The sequence below is a fragment of the Hylaeus volcanicus genome, chromosome 1 (assembly GCF_026283585.1).
Source record: "Hylaeus volcanicus isolate JK05 chromosome 1, UHH_iyHylVolc1.0_haploid, whole genome shotgun sequence".
Classification (NCBI taxonomy): Eukaryota; Metazoa; Arthropoda; class Insecta; order Hymenoptera; family Colletidae; genus Hylaeus; species Hylaeus volcanicus.
In genome coordinates this window covers 7,344,829-7,369,202 of record NC_071976.1, presented here as the reverse complement: position 1 = coordinate 7,369,202, position 24,374 = coordinate 7,344,829, and the positions used below count along the sequence as shown (strand labels likewise).

Below are 24,374 nucleotides of genomic sequence, written 5' to 3'. Positions count from 1 at the left end.
TTATTGAATCAACGCAATTCCACATCCTAACCACACACACACACACATGTGGAAGTACGTCGTGCACGAGACGTTGGCGCAGAGTCAGTCGCCACATATATTATTATTATTATTAAAGACTATATCATCGTGCCCATTGCCTTCGCTCATCCAAGTAGCACCTGGGCACGTGAATGAGCTTAGACAACGTACACGCAAGCGTTAAACCTGAAAATCCTCACGAAAAAGAATAATTAGTAAATCTAAGCGATCTAGTATCGTATCCTTTTGCGTTATTTTATTTTCAGTAAAAAATGACTCGACTTTTAATTTATAAAAATTTTACAGCGAAAACTGGGCATGAATTAATATTGAAAAATTGAATTATCAAGAGTAATTACTGTAATCAAAATTGAATTATTTAAAAGATTATAAAAAAGATTGCAATTATAGAATTTATTCTGAAAATTTAAGATGAATATTGATTTACTTTCAGGTGATTCAAATGTCAAAGTAGATTTTTAAGGAACGTACAAAAGTGTTCAAATCGTGTTACTTTGACTTAGAAATCAACCCATCGCGAAGCATTCTTCTTGTACATAAACGAAAAATTTTAATGCAAGAAATGTATACTTAAAATATAAAAATTATATTTGAATTTATACTTCAAATATATAGAAAAAATCTACTACATCTTTACAACTGTTTATTTGATAAATATCTATATGAATATTCTCTCAACCATGAGTATAAAGAAATAATTGTGATATAAAGGAATATTATTTTATCATGTCATTAATAGAAAACGCGAGTACAAGAAGAGCCTAGCCTAAATTAATAAATAAAACAAGAAATCTTACTACTCACGAGTATGCTATGCAATGCATACCCGCGGTCACTATACTCGCCAAAGACAACGTATACAACCAGTCACCCGTGTCGATTCGAACCTTTCGTCCTACGACATGATTGGGGACCGGAGGAACCAAAAAGCATAAGACTCACCAACCGTTGTCTTCATACAGGACATCGGAGTAGCTCAGCAATATTCGATGGACATCGGAGTAGCTCAGCAACATTCGATCAACATCAGAGAAGCTCTGCAACATTCGATGTTCGGAGTACCTCTGCGAACGTCGGAGTGCTGCTGATTGACGATGTACAAAACCTGCAACGTGTTACATGAATTACTAATACGTTTTCAAATTTACAGCAGTAATAATTTTAATTCGTTAAAAACGAAAATAGACTTTCATTTTAGATAAGTAATGCATTAGATTGTTTTAAATCTTAAAATTTGGAATAGTAGAATATATACAAATACATGTATAAAAGAGATATTGAACTAAAAAATTATAAATGTTATAATATATATTATGACATATAACATGATACATAATTGTTATTCGAATAAGGCAAATTCATAAATTTTATGTTTTTAAAACAAAGCTATTTATATGTTGAAAAAACTTTGAACTTTAATTTTTTATATTTGTTAAAAATTTATAATAAATTAGAAGAAAATGTAGATTTATAAATGTTCAGTTTCTGTAAAATGTAGTTAAAAAAAAAGTAAACATGCATGAATTTATTAAATTTATCAAATGGAAATCAATTTTACAAAAATTTTGACAATTTGCAATATTATAAATTTTTTATTTGTATAACAAAGCAATTTAAATGTTGAAAAAATTGTTAACTTTAATTTTTTATGGTTGTTAAAAATGTATAATAAATTACAAGGTGTAGATTGATAAATATTCAAAGTTTCTATAAACTATAATAAAAAGAAGTAAAAATGGATTAATTCATAAAATTCATCAATTTTATAATAAATATAGGAAATAATAGTTTAAATTTTCAAAATTATAAATTTTTTACTTGTATATAAAAGCGATCTAAATGTGGTAAAAATTTGTAACTTCAATTTTTTATGTTTGTCACAAATTTATAATAAATTATAAAAATGTGAAGCTTAATAAATGTTCAAAGTGTCTAGAAAATATAGCAAAATAAAGTAAAAATGCAATCTCGGAAACTCTGATGTGAAAGCGCAAATATTCGAAGCTTTGAATGTGAAAGAGCAAATATTCGAAGCTTCTAGTAGTTCCGCCATTTTGTGTTACAATTTGTTCGAAACTATTAGTTCGAAATATTACAGAAATGAAAAGGAATTATTATCAATTTAGTCTACTATTATTTCATCTGTGCAAATCTAGTGATTAAAGACAATATTACCTGTTCTCCTGCTTCCTCAAGCAGGACAAGCTGTGCAATTTTTTAGCCGTTCCATGTTTGAACAAATTGTAGTTGAAATAGAGAATATTTAACAGTCATGGCGTCGGCGTCGGTTGACCAGATTCATAACGTAGAATCTTTAACATACAAGAATTCAAATTTGAAGCAAAATTGCAATAAATATGTGTTTGTGCAATAGCTAAGCAACAAATTAATGTTAACAAAGTAGCAGAATTCGATAAAATAACTCAGAAAGACATACTGCCACAGTACAAGTTGATATACGAACGTATATCAATTGGTACCTGGTGGAGAACGGAACGATCGAAAGTGCGAAATCAATCTTTTTCTAACAAAACCGATTCAGTTAAGGAACAACAGTATTAATATATTAGAATACTGATAAGCAGTGACACAGGGCTGGAATAAGAACAATCAGATGTCGATTAATTAATTATGCTTACCTATTAATTTGCGGATCAACCCTCGGATCGACACGTCTGCTCAATTCAATTGCTAGGGCAAGAAGGACGCCTTCTCGCGTTCGCGCCACCAGTTAGTGGGTGGTGGGTGCTCGACCAATGAGATTTGAATATCTAAATGTAACGCTAAACATGATTGGCTGTCACCTCTTAATAGAATTTCTGATCCTTCTGAATTGAAATTAAAGCTAAGAAATGAAAAATAAGGACGAAAATTACAAATCAAAATTTAATTTACTCTTAAATTATTATTACTATGCATAATATTCCATTCCTTTCTATTCTTTTCGTATTCGATTTGACTTTAGCCTCGATGTATGACATGACGACAAAGAATCATTCGATATGAATCGATACCTTGATTTTCGATCGTGTAACATGGAAATATATTTTCATTTACGAAAAATATCTTGCATATTTTAAAAAGTAATTTTTATTATCCTTGTCTGCGTTTATATACGTAATTTCAAAGATGCTTCTTTTCATTCGTTGATCTAACAGCGAGGAACAACTTTATTTATGTTCACTAACCTTACTGATTTCGATAGATATTTACAATCGATTTCCAATCACTAATCCTTTTGATGTAGTTACACATCAAACTGACACATCATTTATTAGGACAACTTTATCGGCTTTTTCCTACCCTTTGTCAAGTACAATATAAATCACTTGTTTCGTAGGATATCGATGACTTAACCCTTTAGCGTGAACACTATTGCGTTATAAAAAGTGACATCTCTACTTTAAGAAAGTAGTTGCGGTTATCAAGAGGACAAAGGACATGATCATTTTAAATGAAGAAAGAAGTCAGATTACTATAGCATCGTGGGAAACATCATTTTTACTGATATTTCAAGAAACTAGCAGCGATTATCAAGAGGTTTGTGCAGATCTATACATTAAATAAATCAGTAGTTTTCATCGTGAAATAACCTAAGAATAACCTACTTGATTATATCGTAATATTCAACGTCAAGAAGGATCAATCGTAACAGACTACATATATGGACCATGATAGCATCCCAGCGAAACAATGAAGAAGTCGGACACAGTAATTAAAGAATCACGACCGTTGCTATTTTACAAATATAAAAATATATTTATCATGTGGGTTCAGGTAGGTTAATATAAAGCGATCGAAAAATTTGTGTAATACGAATATCCTAATTTTGGAATAGTACGACTAATGCTACTTTTTTGCAGTCATTACATTTATTAATTTCCAAGTTCGATGCTTCGATTGAATATGTTTACCAGCGTTACTCTTCTCAGATATAGAGTGCGCTTTACAACAATTCGCCTTTGTAGACAGTCGGTAAATGAAGCATACGATCGGTAAAAATTACAACTAAATGTATGTCGAGAAATAAATTATTTATTTTGGAAATAATCAAAATTTCAGTCAATCTGAATCGATTTGTACACAGGAAACAAAATGCAAAGAACAATATTTCTATAGATTATTAGTATACAATATATATGTAATAGCTTCCAAAGCTGATAGAATGAATCAAACATAAAATATTGTAAAATATTTCATCTAAATTGTAATATATATATATAGAAATGAAATAAATAGATATGTAGAATTGGCTATATATTTATATATATTTGGAATAATTGAACTTCGAGGATAGAGTATCTTGAAATTGTATAATACATGCTATTTATCTATGTGTGTGAAGCTTTCCAGTTTTTTTTCCTGAATTCCCAAAGTTCTCCAAAATATCAGACTCATATACAAGAAGCTTGTGCATTGGTGTATACCATGGACTTAAAAATATTCTTGATTTTATAGAACATTCATAATACAAAACCTATAATCACTTATACCCCCACACGTAATCGAGCACATATACGCATATATACATATACATGTTCAGATACAATTACGATGTTCTCGGTGAAATTCTTCTTTAATGTAAATAAAAGTAATTTAACGCATATTTGTCACTGTAAAATATAACAAATAACACTAATAACAGTACATATTACATTGTATAAAAGTGAGCGAGTTATTTGTTAATCATAAAATTTTGTGACGTGTCATTGGTTATCTTTCGTTTTGATATAGTATTTTTAATACTATTAACTCGACGATGGAAGAAATTACGAGCTGGGAAGGAATAGAGAATGACGGTAATCTATTTCGAATTATTTTTTAAACTATCTAAATTTTATATAACATAAATTAAATTAAAGGTTACTGAGTGTGTAACAATAAGGACCATTACTGAATTTTATAGTAACTAAAATTGTAATTATTTTGCTTTGGTTTATATATTAACGGTATACAATTATACAATATACATTTATATTTTGCAGAATTCTTCAAACAATTTTTTGGTGGTGAATGCAAAAAGGCTGATATTAGCCAAATATTATCAGTGGCACAACAGATAAACAAATTAGGACAAGGTACATAAATAAATTATTATATATCTAATGTATAATGTTTGTATGCTATATTATGTATTATGTTTACTTTAGCTATTGAAGTATTAAATGCAGAGCTGCAAAAACAGGTATTGGCCAATCATAAAGATTTATTATCCCAAGCAACATGGGTTGAAAAATTAGAAGGTGTACTATCAATAATGCAATCTCATGTTCAGGTATGTACAAAATTTGTGGTTATTAATATTGGTAATGTATTGATCTTTACAGTTATAAAGTAAATTCTCATATTTCAGAGTCTTTTGTCAGCTACTGAACATTTGCGTGGAAAAATTGTTGATCCATTCAACAGAATTGAGACACAAACTATTGTTTTAGCACGTCTACATGAAACTTCTGATATGTTACGAAGAGTAGCCAGAATGCAACATTTATTAAAACGTTTATATTCTCAAATGACAAATAATGTACAAGGTCCTGATATCATAAAAGCTGCTAATAGTCTACATGAACTTGGTATGTTAACTTATCATTTAATTCAAGCTACCCTTTACAATATTGCAAGGCATAATGTAAATAATATTATTTTATAGAACAGTTAATGATGGATACAGATTTGAATGGTTTAGATGTCATTGCAGATGATCAGCAAGCTGTTAAAACTCATAGGGCAACAGTACAAAGAATAGCAACTCATACTTTGTCTCAAGGTTTACAAATGATGGATAGGACAAAAGTATATAATTAAAAATTAATTTTTAAAATAGTACACATTTCAAACTTTAATAATAATAATATATTGAACAGGTTAGTACAGCAGTTCAAGTATTTCAAAATTTAGGAATTGTAAAAGGGGCTGTAGATAATGTTATGGATTCTGCTTTATCCGAAATTGAAAAAATTGCTACGGAATCCTTAGATGTGACTTTAGCAACAAATCAAGACGTAGGAAGAAGGGGAGCACCTGGGCGGGCAACTATTCCTTCACCGGGTTCTTCTGGAAATTTGCGTACACGAATTTGGGAAAATCTTGAAAGACTTTTCCAAGACACTCTCTATACACAATGTTTACAAGTAATCGAAAAGTTTTGGTGTAAAATCTTTCTTCAAAAACTTGTATTTTTATGTGTTTATTACGTTCGTCATTTCAGATTGAATTACTGCAAAGAATACTATTAGAACATCACACAAAAGGATTGGATGATTTGTCACAACAATTTTGGGACAAAGTAAATGATCTACTTTCTAAAGTATTAGTTGAACGTGCTCAAGGCAAATATTAATATTAATATTTTGTGCACTACCCCTTCTGTTTAAAAATTTAAAAATTATTATTTTGCATTTCCAGGATCATCATTTGTAAAACAAGCATTGGAGGGTGAATACCCCAAGTTTCTAAGAATATTTTTAGATTTAAGTAAGCGATTAAAAGAAAGATCGCAAAGCATTGGCATTTATAATATTAAGTAAGCATAAAGATATTCAGTTACAATCATTTTATTTTATGTCATACAATAAACCACTTATTGCTCTTTTTAGTCATAACGTATTGTCACCATTTGAAAATGCATACTTATCACGTTCCGTATCACGCTTATTGGATCCAGTACACACTATGTTCTCTGGAGAAGGATTACCTACACAAGATGAAATTGATAGCCTCATCCGTAAAGTAACAAAGTAAATTAAAAAATACATGTTATCGTTTGTTTAGTTTTCTTAAAATAACAAAATCTAATTCGTCATTATGTTTTTAGTGAATTAAGCGTCTCGTTGGTCGATGATGGTCTTTCTACAGTAGTTGCTCGTAATGTAAGCAAAGCTATCAGACTTTTTTGCTTAAAGTGTGAACAGGGATTACTTGTGAGTGGAGAAGCTAGTCAAGTAATTGATTCTCCTACCACTGTACAACAGACAAACGTGTCGCTTGCAAACCTACTTTATTATCTTTCTAGTCAAATAAGTCGTGTAATAGCAAATTTGTCTACTGGTTTGCCATCTGAAGGAAGTACAGTAATTTCTGTAGCTCTTAAGGAAACGGATACATTAACAAAAAATATATTAGCACCGTTATTATCTTCTATTAGCGATGCCATTGAAAGTATTATCTTAACAATGCACGATGACCCAGAATTTCGAGAGTAAATAAATATAATTTATTTTAATTTCTCATTTATATACATATACCAGACATAAATATTGACAATATACTTATTTTTCTCGTATAGTCCGAGCAGTCCTTTAGGAAAAGAGATTAACTGCTCACTCTACATGCGTGAGTTACAAGGATTTATATTACGTTCAGTGAATACGTTTCTTGCACCATATAAGAACCAGGCTGTTGTTGCTGATTGGTAAAGAAACTACAATTGCAATGTTGTATATAATAATAATAATAATAATAATATAATACTGATTCACTGACTGTTATTTAAGCTGTAAGACTGTTGCTTCACGGTGCATCGAACTTTTTGTAAGACACGCTTGTTTACTGAGACCTTTGACTGACTTTGGAAGAATGAAACTTATCGTCGACTTTAGCCAGGTATGTCGTTGTTAGAGTGTTTCAGAAAATGTTGCGCATTTCAAAATCTTGAGAAAAAAGTATAGTAAAAGCGTATAGAAAAAAGACTCAAAATTAATTTTATTTCTATCCAGATGGAAATAGCTGTTGCTCCCTTATCTAGAGGTGGACAATTAGGTTCATCAGAACAACAACAGTATAGAACTTTACGAACATTAAAAGCATTGCTACCTCTTAGTCCTGAGGAAATTGTTCAAAAAGTTTTGGAAGGAGCAGGAGAAAGTAGTATACCTCCGTCCCTCGTTCTTTTACACTTATATTCTACTGCGCCTTCAGAATTAGTATCACCACATCAGGTAAGGGATGCTTTAATTAAAATAATGTAGTACTACTTATTGAAATAAATCAATAAAACTATACAAAGTGTTCCACAAGGAACGGCCTTATTACTTTAAATTTATAAGTACGAACTGTAATGCTCTTTTTTTTTTTAAAGAATCTCTGTTATTAAAAGAATTCTAATCTCATTGTTTTAGAGTGTAAGTTGGTCTGTAGGACGATTATCTCAATGGATGGATAAGCATCCAAACGAAAGAGATAGATTAGCGTTCTGCAGTGGACCATTGGAACGTTATCAGTTAACTGTAAGACAAGATAATCGCCCATCGTTTCACCCATTGTTTCCACTAATGAAAAAGTTGGCTAATCTGAACGAACATTAAAATTTGTATCGTTTATATTACATATAATACTGTATGTATTTTGTCAAGCATTTTACACGTTTGTAAAAAATAATATTATTAGATTCTGTATAAATAATTTATTAAGATAATGTGGAAACAATAAATTTAGAGAAAGACATTATTACGTAAATGATAGTAAATGAAATCATATTTTCATTAAATATTCACTAATCTCTGAATGCAAAATGTCCTGTACAAATATATTCCCATAATTGCTGTCATGCCTAAGGGTATTAACCAATTAAAGGTATGTTTTTTGGGGCCTATATATGTTGCTGGGATACCAATATTATTTTCCTTCTTAACCTACATTAATAAAAATGATATTTCAATGTATAATACGTGATATGGGTTTAGTATACAGTACATAATTACTTACCCTTTTAGAAAGCGCTTTTACTTGTATAAGTTCCTTTTTAAGAAGACCAAGAGTCTTTTGCGTTTTTTTAAGTTCTTGTTCATAATTAGATATTTGTTCAGTAGTTAAGCATATATTCTCATCATTTGCTTTTGTAAAACTGTTCTGAATATACTGAAAACTAGAACCTATAACTGCAATCTGCCTAGCTACTGTACCTAAAGAAACTATACCATCATATAATCTAAAAAGAAAAAAAAAACCAAATTAAACTTTCATTAATCAATTTAACGAGATTGTAATATTATGATATAAACATACGTATAAGGTAACGATTTATTAATAGCGCCGATACTGTATATACTCCACTTTTTTCTATGAAATTTGTGAAGATTCTCCATAAACTGCACTCTGTGTGCATTAATATCTATTCCTAAACTACACAAATCATTTTCAGTTAATTTTAGAAAGTCTTTTATACTCATCCCTTGAAAAATATGAATATATTTATCTAAAGCCATCCCATGTACAATTGTGAACACATCAAAATCTATGGTTTGATCATTTATACTAGTTAATGATGGGAACATATCTTTCCAATCAGTTATTTTCGATATTTTATGAATACTTAGTTCTTCATTTTCTTCGACCAAGTTTAACAAAGAATTAATCTACAATAATTACGAAAACATTATTTTATACTTTATAATAATACCTAACTTACCTCATTGTATCCTTTCATGAAAGCTATATCTTTAGCAGTTAAACTGTCGTAATCAGTTAATGTAACATCAGCACCATTTTCTATTAATATTTTAACTATATCTGGTTTATTAGCTATTGTTGCATATATTAAAGCCTACAAATAACGAAAGATGTATGTTCTTATAAATCCATATTATATTAATGTGATTTACAAAACTTACTGTTTGTTTTCTACTATCACATATATTAACATTTTTTGTATATTTTATTAATTCTTGTATAAATTCTGGTTCTTGTGATGTACAAGCATACATTAGTGGCGTCTGTCTATAAAATGCATAATCTTTTAATTACTAAAGACATAGATACACAATCTAAGTATACATTGTTACCTTTGTTTATTACTGGCATTTGCATTAGCATTTGCTTTAATAAGTAATGATAAACATTTTATACGTTTCTCTGATGTACCTTTAGTACAACTACACAATGCCATTAATGGTGTGTACCCATCTAAAGTACAATATTATTTATTTAAAAATGCAAATTCTCATTGATGAAGCAACAGAAAATGGAAATAATACCTTTATGTTTATTAACATCAGCTCCATTTGTTATAAGGAATTCAATTACTTCTTCTTGAGCATATAATGCAGCATATAAAAGGGGAGTCCATCCAGTACATAAAAACTCATTTACATTATGCACTAGATACGATTACAAATAAATTATTAGTACAACAATCTCTCATTGTAAAACTACTAATTTAAAGTAATTACATTGTAGATATTCTTGAACAGTGCCTAAGTGGCCCGTCATGCATGCATTTAGCATACGATATTCAGAAAAACGTTTGTCATCAATATTTATATCGTCATATGGATCAAATGTATTCATATTCTTTGATACTGGCCATTTCTGTAAACAATAACAAGTTATTTTCATATTCTATCTATATACATACCATAACCGACTCAGTCGGCTGTCTGCATACAATATTACATTTTTTTAAACTGTAGGAAGTATATTGATTCTAATAATTTTATTGTAATAATAATATTTCTCAAAAAATTTATTATAATTATTAGTGTTATTATCAATTGGTAAAAAGCCAGCATGTAAGTATAGGTTATATGCCGGTTTTTTACTAATCGATATATACAAATATTTTTATACTTTTCTCGGTAAAGAAAAGTCTTCGTCGTCATCCAACTCATTATCAGATATTTCAGTATCCCTCGAGTCCATAGTTTTTATTTTAATAATATACTAATGAATGAAATTATTGCATGTTCCTTCGAAAAGATGAGATGAGATGAGATTTGAAAACGACTTGTATTTGTGACGCATGCGTTTTACTTTATAATCTCATGTGCCAAGTCTTGTGTTTTATATTCTGTTGTTTACAAACTTTAAAAATTGTCGATGATCGAAGATATTACAGAAATTCCAGTAATTCACAGTAAGTAGTTACAGTAATTATAATTAATGATTCGGTCATGTATATACAGTACGGCATATAATAATTAAATATATCGAAAATGTTTTATTTTCATTAAATTTTTGTGTACGAACGAATTAAAATAAACTTAAGATTGCTAACACGCAACATGCATATATAAATCAAGAATTACGTTCATAAGTAACATGAAAATATTATAGCAGTAGCAGTGAGTAGCAGTAAATAGTAAATATGTAGATAATTTTATATAATTGAACGTAAGTGAATCTGAAAATTGCATGAAATATTATAAGATTGTAAAAGTATCAATACAAGTACACAATTTATAATTACTGCAAGTCATATACTTGTTTGTATACGTATAAATGTGTAGATGAAGGGAGTATATATAGTCTTTATTATAATATCTGCTACGTTTAACCTAAAAGAGACAGTCGCCGGACACCTGTCTGAAGGTTCGGTCGCATCCTGAATTTTTTTCACGCTTTATATGCTGTCAAAATTACGGTTTCATGTATATTTGAAAGTATAAGTAACATTAACAGTAAGTAATACGTTTAAGATACAAGGTGTATCGATATAATGTTCATACTTGAAATCGTACACGCATTTATTTAAATATATAAAATTGCAATATTACGTAATCTTGTTAATGATAAGTATCACTAATTTCACCTTTCGCAAGCATTAAAAATAGTACAACAAAATATAAGTGACAGAAATGGTAGCGATATACAAATGTACAGGGCTGTACGCATTGTTCGGCGGTCTCGAGTTATCCAGAAAATGGACGAACAATTCCGAGTAATATTTAAATCGAATTTATTCGAGTATTAAACGCATACGAGATTTGTTAAAATTTCCGTTATAGCTACGGCCAAAAAAAAATATATATATCTTTATAATTTATTTGCATTTCAATAGATGCGTTCCGTACTCGTCGTATTCGACTTTGATCATACGATTTCCAATGACAATACCGACGTCGTGGCTCGAAAGCTGTTGCCCCAGGAAAAATTAACAGACAGCGTGAAGGAATTGTGTCGTCCTTATGGTTGGATCGCATACATGGCGAAGATATTCGAATTGCTGCACGCCAATTCCATCAACATAAAACAAATCGAACGCGCTATTGTCAACATATCACCTGTGCCGGGTATCGAAACGCTTTTGAAAGAATTACACTCCAACGATTGTGAAATTATTATTATCAGCGATTCGAATACATTATTTATCGACTATTGGTTAAAAAGCAAACATTTAGATCACGTTATCACCAAAGTATTTACAAATCCCGCGAGACTCGATGAGAAAGGCATGATACAGATAGATATGTACCACGTTCAAGACTCTTGCAAATTAAGCACCGTTAATTTGTGCAAGGGACAAATCCTAGAAACTTACATTAAACAAAGACGCGACGAGGGAGTAAATTTCGATCGAGTTGTATACGTTGGAGACGGAAAAAACGATTTATGCCCAATTTTACGTCTTTCGGAACGCGATTTAGCATTTCCGCGAAAAGATTATATGCTTATCAAGATCTTAAATGATACCGAAAATCACGAGATTCCGAAAGTGAAAGCCCGCGTCTTTCCTTGGAGCGACGGCATTCAAATCTTAAAAAAGTTAGAAGAAGAAATTGGTTTGTCTCAGTCTTCTTTATAATTTTGAAATATGATAGAAATAAAGATGAATCATAATTACTAACAAGAAATAATTGTAAGTGATATATTATCAAATTTAATTATTTTTAAGTTATCTAAACGTATAATTCTTCTTTCCATATTTTCTTTAATTAATAGAAATTTTAAAGCATGATAATAGATGTAAAAGGATGTTTAGCAAACAATTAAATATGATTTGATTTCAACTGTAATTTAATAGATGATTTTGTATAAATATACATACACATATATGTACAGAGACGAATCTACTGTGAAACTAAGAAACTTTCAGCCCTTCCCCCCTCTCAAGAAACCCCTTTTTGTTAATTTTTTAAATTTATTCACTATTCAAATACAAAGAGGAAACACGGTCGAGAATTTAGTCCACTGAGACCATTGTACTCGTAATAATGGTTTAATCCACCTGCTAATTTATTTGTATAATTTTTACAAAACAAAAATGAGAGAATTAATTGTAAAGCTTAATTTATAAGTAAGCACAGAGCGAAAGTCATGCCTACAATTTCAAAATTTCCGTATAATTTTTACTGTTTTATTACTAAATTGTAAATTTCGATACATTTGCAATATAGCGCACATTTTAAAGGTTAGGTTAAACTTATGACGTGCGCGATACGTGCAATGTATGGTGCGCGTCTCTAACGTTAATTATTGTCTTATTATTGCTCGCGGGCGTCGACAAAAATTGTTCTTTTATCGTGGACACGTTTTATAAAAAACTCGAAAATATGAATTAACAGTGAAACTGTGATTCCGTGCTGAAATTTGTATTCATGGACGAAAAGTAACAGTACATTATCTGTTAATTTGTGCGTCAGCTTTGGTAAGCAAATTTGGCCTCTTATATGCGATGTCTAGTGATTACAACTACCGTTACAGAATAACAAGAAAGTGCAATATCATAAAACGAAAAGTATTTATTCGTCGTTGATACAATGTCGTTTTAATCAGAATAATTCGTTAAAACAAATATCAATTGCATAATAACGGTAATACTTCTGGTAGCTTTATACTTAGATAATGGTAATGGTCTACTGTAACGCCATTTATAAGCAAAATAACGAATATATGTTGAATGGAATTTTTAATATGAAGTCACCATGCAAATAAATATAAAGCTTAATCATGATTCAGTTAATAGGATGAATACTGTTTGTTTTTGTAGTACTTGTATCAATTTCTTGAAGTTTTATCATTTCGAGATTAAAGATGTTCCGTAAAATACCATATGCAATGGCACATAAATATGTAATACTTAAGAGCCATTCGGGTATAAATAAGAGCGTGAATACTTTGAATAAAACTTCTAAAAATACTGGCGTCCATAATAATATTCCACATAATAAAGACATTTTAATAGTATCCAAAAGTTTTAAAATGTTTTCCATTTGTTTTATCATTTTCAAGTGCATTTTGTTCCCATCGTGTTCCATGATCTTATATCGATCATTTCTACTGTTTTTTGAGTCATTGTTATATGTTTCTATTTGCTCTATCACATCAGAATCTTTGTCAGAGTCTTCAAAACTTTCTTTCAATTGCATAGGATCTTGTTTTAATTCAGGAACTTCTCTGTAATCTATAAAGCTATTGATACTTGTACTATTAATCTTGCTAGCAAAATTGCCATTGAAATTAGTTGACAGCATTTCACTTTTTGCTTTTAATCTATCTGAGACAATACGACAATTTAACTTGCCATGTTGTTGTAAGATCGAAGAGAACAAAATTGGCAAGAAGTATATTACAAATATAAGTACAAGCAAATGTAATTTTAAAAATTGAATTGATATCAAGCATTTATGCATTGTGTATATTAAAGTTATCTGTGATATATTATCATTCTGATAAATAGTGATTTCAAAAACAGATAGCACATTTTGCTTGTTTACAGTAGAATTATATTGAAAATCTTGTTCGAATTTTTTGTACCTTGACTGTTTTCTATTATGTTGGTGACTATTATTATTATAACGATTTTTTAATTTATGTTGTGTAGTAATATTATAAATACGTTTAAGTATTTCTTCATATATTTGATCATTAGATATTACCAATGCATTATGCAGTGTAGTTACTTCTATGAGTTCATCTGCAATGGCTTGAGCTTTTGTAGTCTGAATACTATCTGTATTATTTTTGTCAAATTGTAATCTTTCAGTGATATTTGTAATAACTTCGTTTTCTACAGTCTTTTCTGTTACCAGAATGTTTTCCGAAGAATTTTTTATTAAGTAATTAAATAATAATAATTCTTTATCATATTCATTTGTAGCATTTGTTAGTTGTACATGGTTCAGTAAATATGTATTGTTCTCAGTATTTGACAAATTATAAGGATTCTCATATTCTGTCATCAATATATCTTCTGTTCCATTTGTTTTCATGTCTAAAATACTATTATTATCCTTTACAATTTTGGTATCTGTATTAAATTGCATGTATTTGATAATGTCAAATGAGTCAGAGGTATTATAAAGATTCGTATGGTTAATAACGTTTGACTTATTATATGTATCATTCAATATAGAATTAATGATACTTTGTACTTTAGATATTATTTCATTTGCTTGTGTATTATTTGAATTAGGTGTTTTCACTAATTCTTCATTATCAATATAATCCTTGTATAGGGGCACTGTATGGATTTCAGGATACTTTTGTGTAATATCCAGGTGCTTGATATTGCTATAACAATCATTAAAGAAAAAGTTATTTTCAATGATGCACTTTGTGTTTTCTCTATTCTTCATGTAACTTTTATCTTCATACTCGATTAAATAGAGAATTCCGGTAACAAAAATGGGTATAATCCATTGGATTATTACAAATATGCTAGTAATCTTCTTGTTATCCATCTTCATTTCATTACATTTGAAAATTTGTAAGAGTTTCCTCTTATTCTGTTCAGTTGTTGAAACATTTGCATGTTTTGTTAACTGAAACTTTGAATCAAATTGTATATCTTCATATTCAATTCTTTCGCATGTTTCTAAATTTTGTGCTCCAGATTTATTTTCACTGTTGTCATTTTCACATGTTTTTTCTGTAACACACTCTTGAAGTTGAAGAAATTTGTAACATTGATTTTTCAAACTAAATACATTCAAATTACATTGGACAGAGAATATCAGCAAAGACACAAATGAATTTGTGAATGGAATGAGTAACATTCCATACTTCATTATTATACTTGTAATATTACATTCAGGTGTTACACTAGAACCATTTTGATTTATAATACTATTAAAATTATCATAAATTTTATCGTATTTATCTTTCTGGTTTTTTCCATTATCATCTTGATACCACACACTATTATTTAAGGAAAAGATATTCCATTTATTATGATCTACATAAAAACTGTTGTCCATGGAATTTATAAGTAGTATACTTGATGTAAGCATAGAGAATAACACATCAGATGTTGACAAAATATATAATGGAGTACTTATCCTCTGTTTAAATTGCTTCCTTAACAAAGTCACAATTGTAATAAAACTAGACAGTAATAATGTGTATGCTCCTATATTAAGAACTATGAAGTACATTATACAATACAACAGTCAACTCAACTCGAAACTTAAAATTTTATATGTTTCTACTTGTACTATATATTTTAATTATTAGATTCACGAGTTAGTTTTAACTTCACGCAGTTTAAAAAGGTACTGTTTAAATGGTCTTTTGCATTTAGGTATTATACCTTGATAAATCGTTAAATATGGGGGTATCCAAATAACTGTTCCACATATATTAGATATGAAAATAGTCCAGTATGTGGGTACATTGATTATTTGTACACCAACAAATGCTGGTACTGACTATATTCAAAGAATAAAATACTCACGTGTATGAAATATTTGTATTTGTAAAATAAGTTTTAACAATTATCAGTTAAAATATTGTTGCAGTTTAGATTACATATTAAAAAGCCTTTACAAGAATTCAGAAATTTTAATAACATATATTAATTTAATATATTTATTTTGTATATGTTTCAGTGTTTGTTCACTACAATGTCTGTACGTAGAAGAACCGATCCATATTTGGCACAACGAATATGGGATGCCATAAAAATAACTATACATCAGAGAAGTTTACCTAGTAACGAACGTATGGTACGATACTTAGCTCGGGTATATGGAACTACAGAACAAGAAGCACAAGAAGTATTAAACAAAGCAGTTGATGATGGACTTGTTCATTTAAAGAAAGTACCAACAAAGAATGGTATAGAACAAGAAAGTTATAGGCTACCAATGGATATCACATTCAGTGATGATCATGACTGGTATTGTTGTAAATGTCAGAAAGCAGGGGCAGTAGAATGCTGTCAACAGTGTTATAGGGTTTATCACTCTGAATGCCATGTGCCTAGTAATGTTAAATTAAAGATATGTAATTTCTGTGAAGTAAGTATATAATATTAGTATCAATCCCCTAATGTTTATATATCAATAAAGTAGTAATAATTGTTACAGAGTATAAATAACGACATATACCCGGACAAACTTGATCTCAACCATATTCTGAGCTTCACTTGTGGACATTTGAAAGCAAAATTGCCAACAGAAATTACAAATCGTACTATTGTTTTTAATGATCCCGTTATGCCAACTAATAAATATTCAGGCCCCACCTGGATCAGTGAAGGTGAAGATGCATGGCGACCGGGTGTTCTTATAAAACACCATATGGATTTGGCAATAATGGATTCAAAAATTAAAAAAAATGCGTACAATAATCTTGCTGAATTTGAGGCTGATGCACACAATATCTTACACAATATTATCGTATACCACGGGGGTATGTAATCATAAGATAGAACTTTTTATTTATGACTAATTATGAAGTCATAGTTTTAAATTATATATTCAATATTTGTCGATGTTTATAGAACAATCTTCAATGCATTTACGAAAAAGTAAAAGAGATATCAATTTTGTCTGATAATGATAATACCAACAAATATCGAATTTATAATTTATATGAAGTAACCAAAGGACATAATAACGTGGAATCTCTATTGAGTAATAGTTTTAATCTGTACATGTAGCTCATAGTGTAATTGGAGAAATGGGACTCACGATGTACCAAGATTGCTGCTATGACCTCCAGGAAATACGACGTTGTGCTGATTGTTATAGAATATCAAACGAAAAATCTGAGAAAATGTGGTTTTGTTTACCCTGTAATCCACCTCACCAGTTAGTTTACGCAAAGCAAAAGGGATACCCATATTGGCCAGCTAAAGTAATGCAAGTTAATGACAACGTTTATGATGTCCGGTTTTTTGGAGGTCATCACATGCGTGCCAACATCGAAAAAGTGTTCATTCGTCCGATTACTGCAAGTCTACAAAGTTTACAGGTAAACTAAGATAAGATAAGGTAAAATAAGTCACAAAATTGGCGGGTGTTCCACGCGAAATTGTCACGCGAACATTCTGGAATTCTCGGTTTAGGTTACACGCCATTTACCGTGTATTATATCACTGACACAATCGAAGAGAACTGTTGAGAGAAAGCAATTTAGAAATTATGTTGCACTTAGGTATATTATTATCTTAACAACGAATTCTTGCATAGCCTTCGGAAAAAGGAGTGTGGAAAGAAATGAAGGTATGCACATACAGTGGCCTAAAGTGTACAACTAATTTCTCACCACTGTGTTTCATTGTGCAATCGGAAGGAAAATAAATTTTTCTTAAAGCGTGCACAATTTACATTTCATAGATAAAAAGGTCCACTGCTTGGAACAGAGCATTTGAAGAACTGAAGCATCATCAGAATTTGCTGCAAAAGTCGGGCAAGATTATTGAAGATTTGGACGTTGGCGACGATAACGAGGGTCCAAAACCAACAAAAATCCGGAATATTTCATCAGGTTCGAAAAGTACGGCGAACAATTCTAATCCTGCGATACAACTTATTAAGGACTTAAGGGTTAAAGTTGAACGTCTCAGCTCAGACGGTCACATTGATCTGCCGACTACAGAGGAGAAAGAAAATGAAGACAAATCATCGATAAGTAAAGATGGAAGTGAAGAAAGACAAGTGCCCTGTTTACCGGTAGCAGAAGATGAACCTGCAAGAGAAATATCTAGTACTTGTCCTCAAGGCTTAAAAAAAGAAGGTTCACAAGAGGATATGGTTACATCTAGTTCTCAAGAACCAAGATCGAAATGTGTCCTCGTTCAAACAGAACAGATACAAACAGAAGCGGTACCTGCAAAGGTAAAAAATATTTGAATTATTAATTCATTTTTTCGTGTATATTATGTATCCATTTACAAGACATCGCGGATTTACAACACTGTATTTTATAGATAAAAAGGGAACGCAGAACGTCTGAACAACCTACTACGACTGCACTAGAAAAACTACGTCGCGAATTAGAACTTGAGAAATGTAAAGAATTAGAAAAATTACAAGCTGAGCATGCTAAAGAATTAAGACAACTGACAGATAGACATCAACAGGTTATATCAGAAATAAAGAAGAAACAATGGGTAATAATTCCTTAATGCTTTTCTTGTATATGTATAATTTACAAATCATTTTTTTTTATATATATATACAATACTACATGTATCAAAATTTAATGAATATTATACTTTCAGTGTTATAACTGTGAAGCTGAAGCAATATACCATTGTTGTTGGAATACTGCATACTGTAGTACTGATTGCCAACAAGTTCACTGGCAGCGTGAACATAAAAGAGTCTGCCGACGTAAGCGCTAATTAATAATGGATGCAATAAAGATTCTCATCAAATAATGAATCTATGGAAGAAGTTAAATCAATCGCTGTGTTTGTAAAAAGAAAATACATACTTTGTAGAAGCACATTAATATATTCTTGACACCAATTTGACATGTCTTTGTAAATTTTCTCCTTAAATGATAATATTTGTAATATGTATACAAACAAATGTTCAAAGATTGTCCTTAATTTTCCTACGAAAACTTAATTATTATTAATAAAAAGAGTCCTACTTTATTTGTGACATTCAAGCTACAGCAAAAATAAAACCGGAAGAATACTGGAGAATAAAAAACAATAATTATAAGTGTACATTTTTTTTAGAATTACTATACATTTGTGACTAACAAATGTTTTGCTTTAGAGATCGTTTTTAGACGAGACATTCAATAGTTGGCAACTTTGTCTAAGACCAATTTTGTTTCTTGTCCTTATTATTTTTAGTTTACTGTAAGTTCTTAAAATGGGTATATATGTCCCAAAAACTAATATGTTCCAACTATTTTGTCACGTTCACAAAGATCAGTTATACGAGAGAAAAATTTCTAATAATCAAAAACATTTTACTGTGATATGGTTTTATTTAGCATGATGTTTGTATTTTTTAATACATCGTTTCAATATACTTATATGGTGTATGGATGTATACATATTAACACATATAAGTTTATTAACTTAATCTTCATACATAATTTATATGAAGTATGGCATTAAAATAAATTAGAAACATATTTTATATACAATATATAATAACAACTGTATGACATAATTAGAGATAAATACTTAATTAATCTGCAATTCGTAAGACATACATCGTAAATGTGAAATTATATATACACATTCACTTATGTTTTATTTTTGATTTGTAACAGTAAATTCAACTGAAACATTTTCTTACCATTATTTTCAGTCTTAAACACTCACATTTGAAAAATTAACAATAAAATGAGATAAAATATCTATAGTATTAAAACATTAGGAAATACATTTTTTGCACAAAACTGTATAGAAAATACAAATTTAAAAATACCATGTATTCCTACACTTTTTAATAAAAAATTTGGTCATCAATATGTAAAATAATATTTATAAATGACATTTTAAGTTACTTAAAACAATATGTTTATTTAACAATTCTCATTTTATAGTTATGTCTTTTCTTTGCACAGAATACAAATTTTCAATAAAAGGTCAATTTCATAAAAAGCTAAAAGCTATTATTATGTCAAGATATAAATCTAAATATTTTGAGTAGTTCTAACTTCATCACCTACTACTGCTATAGCCATTTGACCTTTTTCTGTATTTTCAGTTACTTGAACATAACTTGCTGTATCAATGTTACTGGACTTTAATTTTTCCAATAATTGTAATTCTTGAGGTTCTAGTTTCTCTCCAAGCTGCCTTAATGCATTTAATACCTCGCCACGTTGACGATTGCTAGACTCTTTGCTCAGTTTTCCAAGTTTCATATCACAATCAATTTGAGTTAAACGTTCTCTAAGTTCCTTTGTTTCTCGTTTGCCAAACATTCTTATAACTGCAGGTGTTTTGAAAGCTTCACTGATTGCTGCTTGTATTGCCTATTGATTCAAAGACAAAACTAAATAATAACTAATATGATTTTGAACATATTATTTATGTAAATATGTATAACTTTACAGTATTTTTTATTCTTAATCCATAAATTCTTTTCTGAACTTGGCATAGATTGTTGCAACATACCAACTGTATTGTACCCAATTCATCGATTAATGTTGTATCTCCAGATATCATTCTTTGCAAACTTTCATTAAACTCCTGCAAATCTTCTTTTGTAAGTTGCATAGCTTCATCATAAGAAGCTGCATCTAATAAATTTCTATTAAAAACAAAATTTCATAAATTTGCATATAGGTATTGTCAAATTTTTAAATATTAATGCTGATAAATCTCAAAAAGAAAATAATTTCTCTGTTATACCGGCTTTCTTCTATGTCTTCCAATTGTTGCACCAGTCTTTCCAGCTGCGTCTCTAAATTCTTTCTCAACTTTTCAGTTTCTAGTTTACCGCGAGAACTCATTTTCAACAAGTCATACAGTAAGAAATATTTTCAACGATAGAATGAAGTGAGGTTATAATCGAAATAAATTCAATACACTGATTAAAGATATATTCAACAGGTACTTTCGTAGAAAATATTTCTGCCCCGTTCCATATGTTTCATTGCATTTCTTTCTCTTACTTATATCAATTGTAAACTTTACTACGTTTCTTATTATAAGCCTTTTGATTGTGTTTTTGCAATCAAGAATTTTGTTAATTATAAATATTTATAAATAAGAATGTTGAGATACAAAAGTATAATTATATTTTAAAATTGTATCATACTAACATAAGTTATTTTATAACATATGCAAAGGTACAATAGATAAAGATAAGATATGACTTTGTACAGTGACTACGGTATTCTAAGATTATACATGGATGCATATATATATGTACATATATGTATATGATTATTATTTTAGATTTTACATTCAGCCTGTAACAAATAAATGTGTATGGATAATATTTTAATGTTTAATGTCCTCTGTTACAGTAATGTAATCACATCGTGTCTAAATTAATTACAGCATTAAACATTTGATAACTATATATATTCTTATATATTTTATAGTTGGATAATGTGTTATCTACTAATACAAAATATAGTACACTTTTGAATTACAAGTACAACAAATATGATTATTATTTACAAGTAATAATCGTGAGATACGGTAGTAAACGGAAACATTTAATATTAAAGAATGTTTATTCATTTTTCATAGAGTCATGGACATTACAATGATATGGTTACTATCAGTTACTATATTTATGATCGTATAAGAATTCAGATAATACAAAGAAAAACGAATAAAAGAATCATTTGGTGAACTATTTTGAACTCTATGTTCATTACATAGTTCGTGCCAAATGCGTGATTGGTTGCTGTACAATTTTGTTTCATCGCATTACCACAAATCCGATCATGTCGTTTCAAAAAAAAATAGTACACACTATTCGTACGAGTTAAATAACGTACATGTAACAATATCAGTTTACAATTAAAGAGTTTCCGAAATATTGTTTATCAATGAATTTTTTCATTCGTTTGTGATTTTCTTGTTGTAAAACGTACAACAGATTTAATATTTTTGTATCATCGTCAAGTGAACGTTAGACACGAGGAAATGGGAAGAAAGGCGTGCTGTGGTTCTGCACAATGTATGGTGCGCGTCGCTTCTTTTTTCTTACACGAAAACAAGTCATCTACTGTTTGTCAGACAATTTACGCGACATTTTAGCCAGGTAGAGTGACGCACGATTATCGGCGATAATAATTTATTAGCACGACGAAAGGAGTACGTGACTGTGCGCAGTTGAATACTGCAACCGCGCACGAATCTTGGAAAAGAAAGTGATAAGAACGTAAACACTTTCGGTCGAACGAACCTTAACGGACAAAGACGACGCGCAAAGCAATTTTAGGCAGAAATTACCAACGGGTACAAAGGGAAATAGTGTTATTTTAAGAAAAGCGGCGCAGAACCACTGAACACGAAGTGTCCGTGCATGAATCGGCCGTTGCTAAAGTGCGCGCGCGTGTAAACGTGCCATCAGTTTCGTACGGGTGACCGAACGCTAACCATCATTTTCTGTACCGTCGGATTTCTCAAACCAAGTTTTGCTCGAACAAGAAGAAATTACGGGTTAACTACACACGTGAGAAAAGAACGTACCTATGAGGACCCCAGAGAGCCACATAAGGCAACAAGCTTTAAAGATAGTGGAGAGTTTAAAGAAAGGAGGCCTACGCCTGCGATGAGCATGCCGACGAAAGGGAAGCATCACCACCTGCCCCATCAACATCATCATTATCATTCGCAACAGCAACAGTCGCATCATAACCCGTCGCAGCATCAACCACAGGTTCCGGTGAACGTTAATCAAAGTGTCCATTCGCCCCAAGCTTACAGCACCGTGGTTACGGCCAATTCACAGCGTTTTGTGCCCAATGCTGGTACGTATAAATCCCTCCTTTAGTCTCTCACTTATTCCACATTCGTTACGTTTCGAGCACACGTTTTCGTTATTCGTTCTCCGCGGACATGTATATATTTCGTTTTCTCTATATATGCATAGATATTTCGATCCAGTTAAAATTAACTGCATACTTGAGCCCGATACAGGTTATGTTTTGAGGTTAGGTCGACCATGCGGTCCATGTGGATATTCATTAGGCGGATTCTTGCAAAAATGTCTACGATGGCGCATTTACCTTTCACGAAAACGATTGTTCGTTCGTTGATTACTTACTTTAATTGCAACATATATATATATATATTTTTTTTTGTATATTGAACAGTGGTAGAAACATTGAAAATGATTGATTGAAAAAGGAAAATGTTTATGCGCATGCCATTCGGTGATTTTTATATAATTTTCTCAATTATTATATTTTTAAAATATCATGATATTTGATTAATTTTTCACTTTTCTCGATTCTTAGAAAATCGTTTAAAGTGTTTTTAACTAATTATTTTATTAGAATAGTATTGTTTATGGGTTGGTTCTAAAATTTACAGTGCTAAATTAATATTTATTCGTTTTGTTGGCGTTATATCTTTCATATCAAAAAATTTTTTTTCCTCTTCGTACTCGTGCATTCACTTTAATATGTAAATTTTGCTTTATGTTAATACATATCGATACAATCGACCGCTAAACGCATACAAGAAAACTAACTTAATGGAATTATGGAAGCCCTGGAAGGGACATTGTAATTATGCGAGTTCTACTACTGTCCGATATATTGAATTTATCTGTATCCCAATTTTTCTTGCCTCGCGTTTATGTGTGGTTAATAACTCACAAAATTATTTTATTTTCATGAAATAATTTATTAATTAGTGAAGTATCAGTGTTATACACTTTTCAAATTTAGGTGAATTCTTCGCGATGTTATTTTTATAAATACTATCTGAAAGTTGGAAAGTTAACACA

The 24,374-nt window shown here is 30.2% G+C and overlaps 5 protein-coding genes and 1 long non-coding RNA gene across 11 annotated transcripts; 4 read left to right on the top strand and 2 right to left on the bottom strand.

Moving 5' to 3' along the window:
* The first annotated feature begins 3,259 nt into the window (after positions 1-3,259).
* LOC128874776 (uncharacterized) lies at positions 3,260-4,290 on the top strand. Its single transcript, XR_008456694.1, has 3 exons — positions 3,260-3,582; positions 3,680-3,819; positions 3,906-4,290. It is a non-coding gene; the product is annotated as an uncharacterized LOC128874776 (long non-coding RNA).
* Positions 4,291-4,395: 105 nt separating this feature from the next.
* LOC128874582 (conserved oligomeric Golgi complex subunit 5) lies at positions 4,396-8,486 on the top strand. 2 transcript variants are annotated; one of them, XM_054119433.1, is made up of 14 exons: positions 4,396-4,841; positions 5,028-5,120; positions 5,193-5,317; positions 5,396-5,615; positions 5,693-5,835; positions 5,907-6,173; positions 6,251-6,371; positions 6,448-6,565; positions 6,639-6,779; positions 6,857-7,240; positions 7,328-7,453; positions 7,536-7,644; positions 7,758-7,979; positions 8,160-8,486. In XM_054119433.1, exons 1-14 carry the CDS (start codon positions 4,802-4,804, stop codon positions 8,343-8,345), a joined length of 2,295 nt encoding a protein of 764 aa, XP_053975408.1. In that variant the 5' UTR covers positions 4,396-4,801; the 3' UTR covers positions 8,346-8,486. The 2 variants fall into 2 exon arrangements, with proteins under 2 accessions (XP_053975408.1, XP_053975416.1); XM_054119441.1 differs by lacking the exon at positions 4,396-4,841 and adding an exon at positions 4,926-4,959 and having other exon boundaries at positions 8,160-8,485.
* On the bottom strand, positions 8,371-10,746 carry LOC128874631 (ankyrin repeat, SAM and basic leucine zipper domain-containing protein 1-like). 2 transcript variants are annotated; one of them, XM_054119539.1, is made up of 9 exons: positions 10,606-10,746; positions 10,209-10,347; positions 10,014-10,136; positions 9,822-9,942; positions 9,651-9,756; positions 9,449-9,583; positions 9,046-9,395; positions 8,746-8,968; positions 8,371-8,672 (listed from the first exon to the last, which is right to left on the bottom strand). In XM_054119539.1, the coding sequence occupies exons 1-9, from the start codon at positions 10,675-10,677 to the stop codon at positions 8,523-8,525; spliced, it is 1,419 nt and encodes a 472-aa protein (XP_053975514.1). In that variant the 5' UTR covers positions 10,678-10,746; the 3' UTR covers positions 8,371-8,522. The 2 variants fall into 2 exon arrangements, with proteins under 2 accessions (XP_053975514.1, XP_053975524.1); XM_054119549.1 differs by lacking the exon at positions 10,606-10,746 and adding an exon at positions 10,432-10,578.
* Positions 10,747-10,792: 46 nt separating this feature from the next.
* LOC128874599 (zinc finger MYND domain-containing protein 11) lies at positions 10,793-19,585 on the top strand. 4 transcript variants are annotated; one of them, XM_054119488.1, is made up of 8 exons: positions 10,793-10,891; positions 16,584-16,994; positions 17,064-17,388; positions 17,639-17,952; positions 18,171-18,203; positions 18,318-18,818; positions 18,911-19,093; positions 19,205-19,585. In XM_054119488.1, the coding sequence occupies exons 2-8, from the start codon at positions 16,599-16,601 to the stop codon at positions 19,325-19,327; spliced, it is 1,875 nt and encodes a 624-aa protein (XP_053975463.1). In that variant the 5' UTR covers positions 10,793-10,891; positions 16,584-16,598; the 3' UTR covers positions 19,328-19,585. The 4 variants fall into 4 exon arrangements, with proteins under 4 accessions (XP_053975463.1, XP_053975473.1, XP_053975454.1 ...); XM_054119498.1 differs by lacking the exon at positions 10,793-10,891 and adding an exon at positions 11,130-11,435; XM_054119479.1 differs by lacking the exon at positions 10,793-10,891 and adding an exon at positions 12,948-13,402.
* Positions 11,459-12,815, top strand: LOC128874708 (pyridoxal phosphate phosphatase PHOSPHO2-like). The gene is made up of 2 exons (XM_054119688.1): positions 11,459-11,695; positions 11,816-12,815. Exons 1-2 carry the CDS (start codon positions 11,630-11,632, stop codon positions 12,557-12,559), a joined length of 810 nt encoding a protein of 269 aa, XP_053975663.1. The 5' UTR covers positions 11,459-11,629; the 3' UTR covers positions 12,560-12,815.
* A 343-nt stretch (positions 19,586-19,928) lies between the features above and the next one.
* On the bottom strand, positions 19,929-21,818 carry LOC128874723 (protein LZIC-like). Its single transcript, XM_054119741.1, has 3 exons — positions 21,311-21,818; positions 21,074-21,209; positions 19,929-20,931 (listed from the first exon to the last, which is right to left on the bottom strand). Exons 1-3 carry the CDS (start codon positions 21,409-21,411, stop codon positions 20,587-20,589), a joined length of 582 nt encoding a protein of 193 aa, XP_053975716.1. The 5' UTR covers positions 21,412-21,818; the 3' UTR covers positions 19,929-20,586.
* Positions 21,819-24,374: the final 2,556 nt, after the last annotated feature.

Bases quoted from the DNA above. Each gene is read 5' to 3' on its own strand.
- LOC128874582 (XM_054119433.1), top strand. From the start codon at position 4,802: ATGGAAGAAATTACGAGCTGGGAAGGAATAGAGAATGACG. The intron at 6,174-6,250 runs GTAATCGAAAAG...TCGTCATTTCAG, and splicing joins TCTATACACAATGTTTACAA to ATTGAATTACTGCAAAGAAT. The intron at 6,566-6,638 runs GTAAGCATAAAG...TGCTCTTTTTAG, and splicing joins ATTGGCATTTATAATATTAA to TCATAACGTATTGTCACCAT.
- LOC128874631 (XM_054119539.1), bottom strand. From the start codon at position 10,677: ATGGACTCGAGGGATACTGAAATATCTGATAATGAGTTGGATGACGAC. The intron at 9,943-10,013 runs GTATTATTTCCA...ATTGTACTTTAG, and splicing joins TGATGTTAATAAACATAAAG to ATGGGTACACACCATTAATG. The intron at 9,757-9,821 runs GTAACAATGTAT...TGCATTTTATAG, and splicing joins AATGCCAGTAATAAACAAAG to ACAGACGCCACTAATGTATG.
- LOC128874708 (XM_054119688.1), top strand. From the start codon at position 11,630: ATGTACAGGGCTGTACGCATTGTTCGGCGGTCTCGAGTTATCCAGAAA. The intron at 11,696-11,815 runs GTAATATTTAAA...GCATTTCAATAG, and splicing joins AAATGGACGAACAATTCCGA to ATGCGTTCCGTACTCGTCGT.
- LOC128874599 (XM_054119488.1), top strand. From the start codon at position 16,599: ATGTCTGTACGTAGAAGAACCGATCCATATTTGGCACAACGAATATGG. The intron at 16,995-17,063 runs GTAAGTATATAA...TAATTGTTACAG, and splicing joins AGATATGTAATTTCTGTGAA to AGTATAAATAACGACATATA. The intron at 17,953-18,170 runs GTAAACTAAGAT...ATTCTTGCATAG, and splicing joins CAAGTCTACAAAGTTTACAG to CCTTCGGAAAAAGGAGTGTG.
- LOC128874723 (XM_054119741.1), bottom strand. From the start codon at position 21,411: ATGAGTTCTCGCGGTAAACTAGAAACTGAAAAGTTGAGAAAGAATTTA. The intron at 21,210-21,310 runs GTATAACAGAGA...TGTTTTTAATAG, and splicing joins GAAGACATAGAAGAAAGCCG to AAATTTATTAGATGCAGCTT. The intron at 20,932-21,073 runs GTATGTTGCAAC...TTGAATCAATAG, and splicing joins AATTGGGTACAATACAGTTG to GCAATACAAGCAGCAATCAG.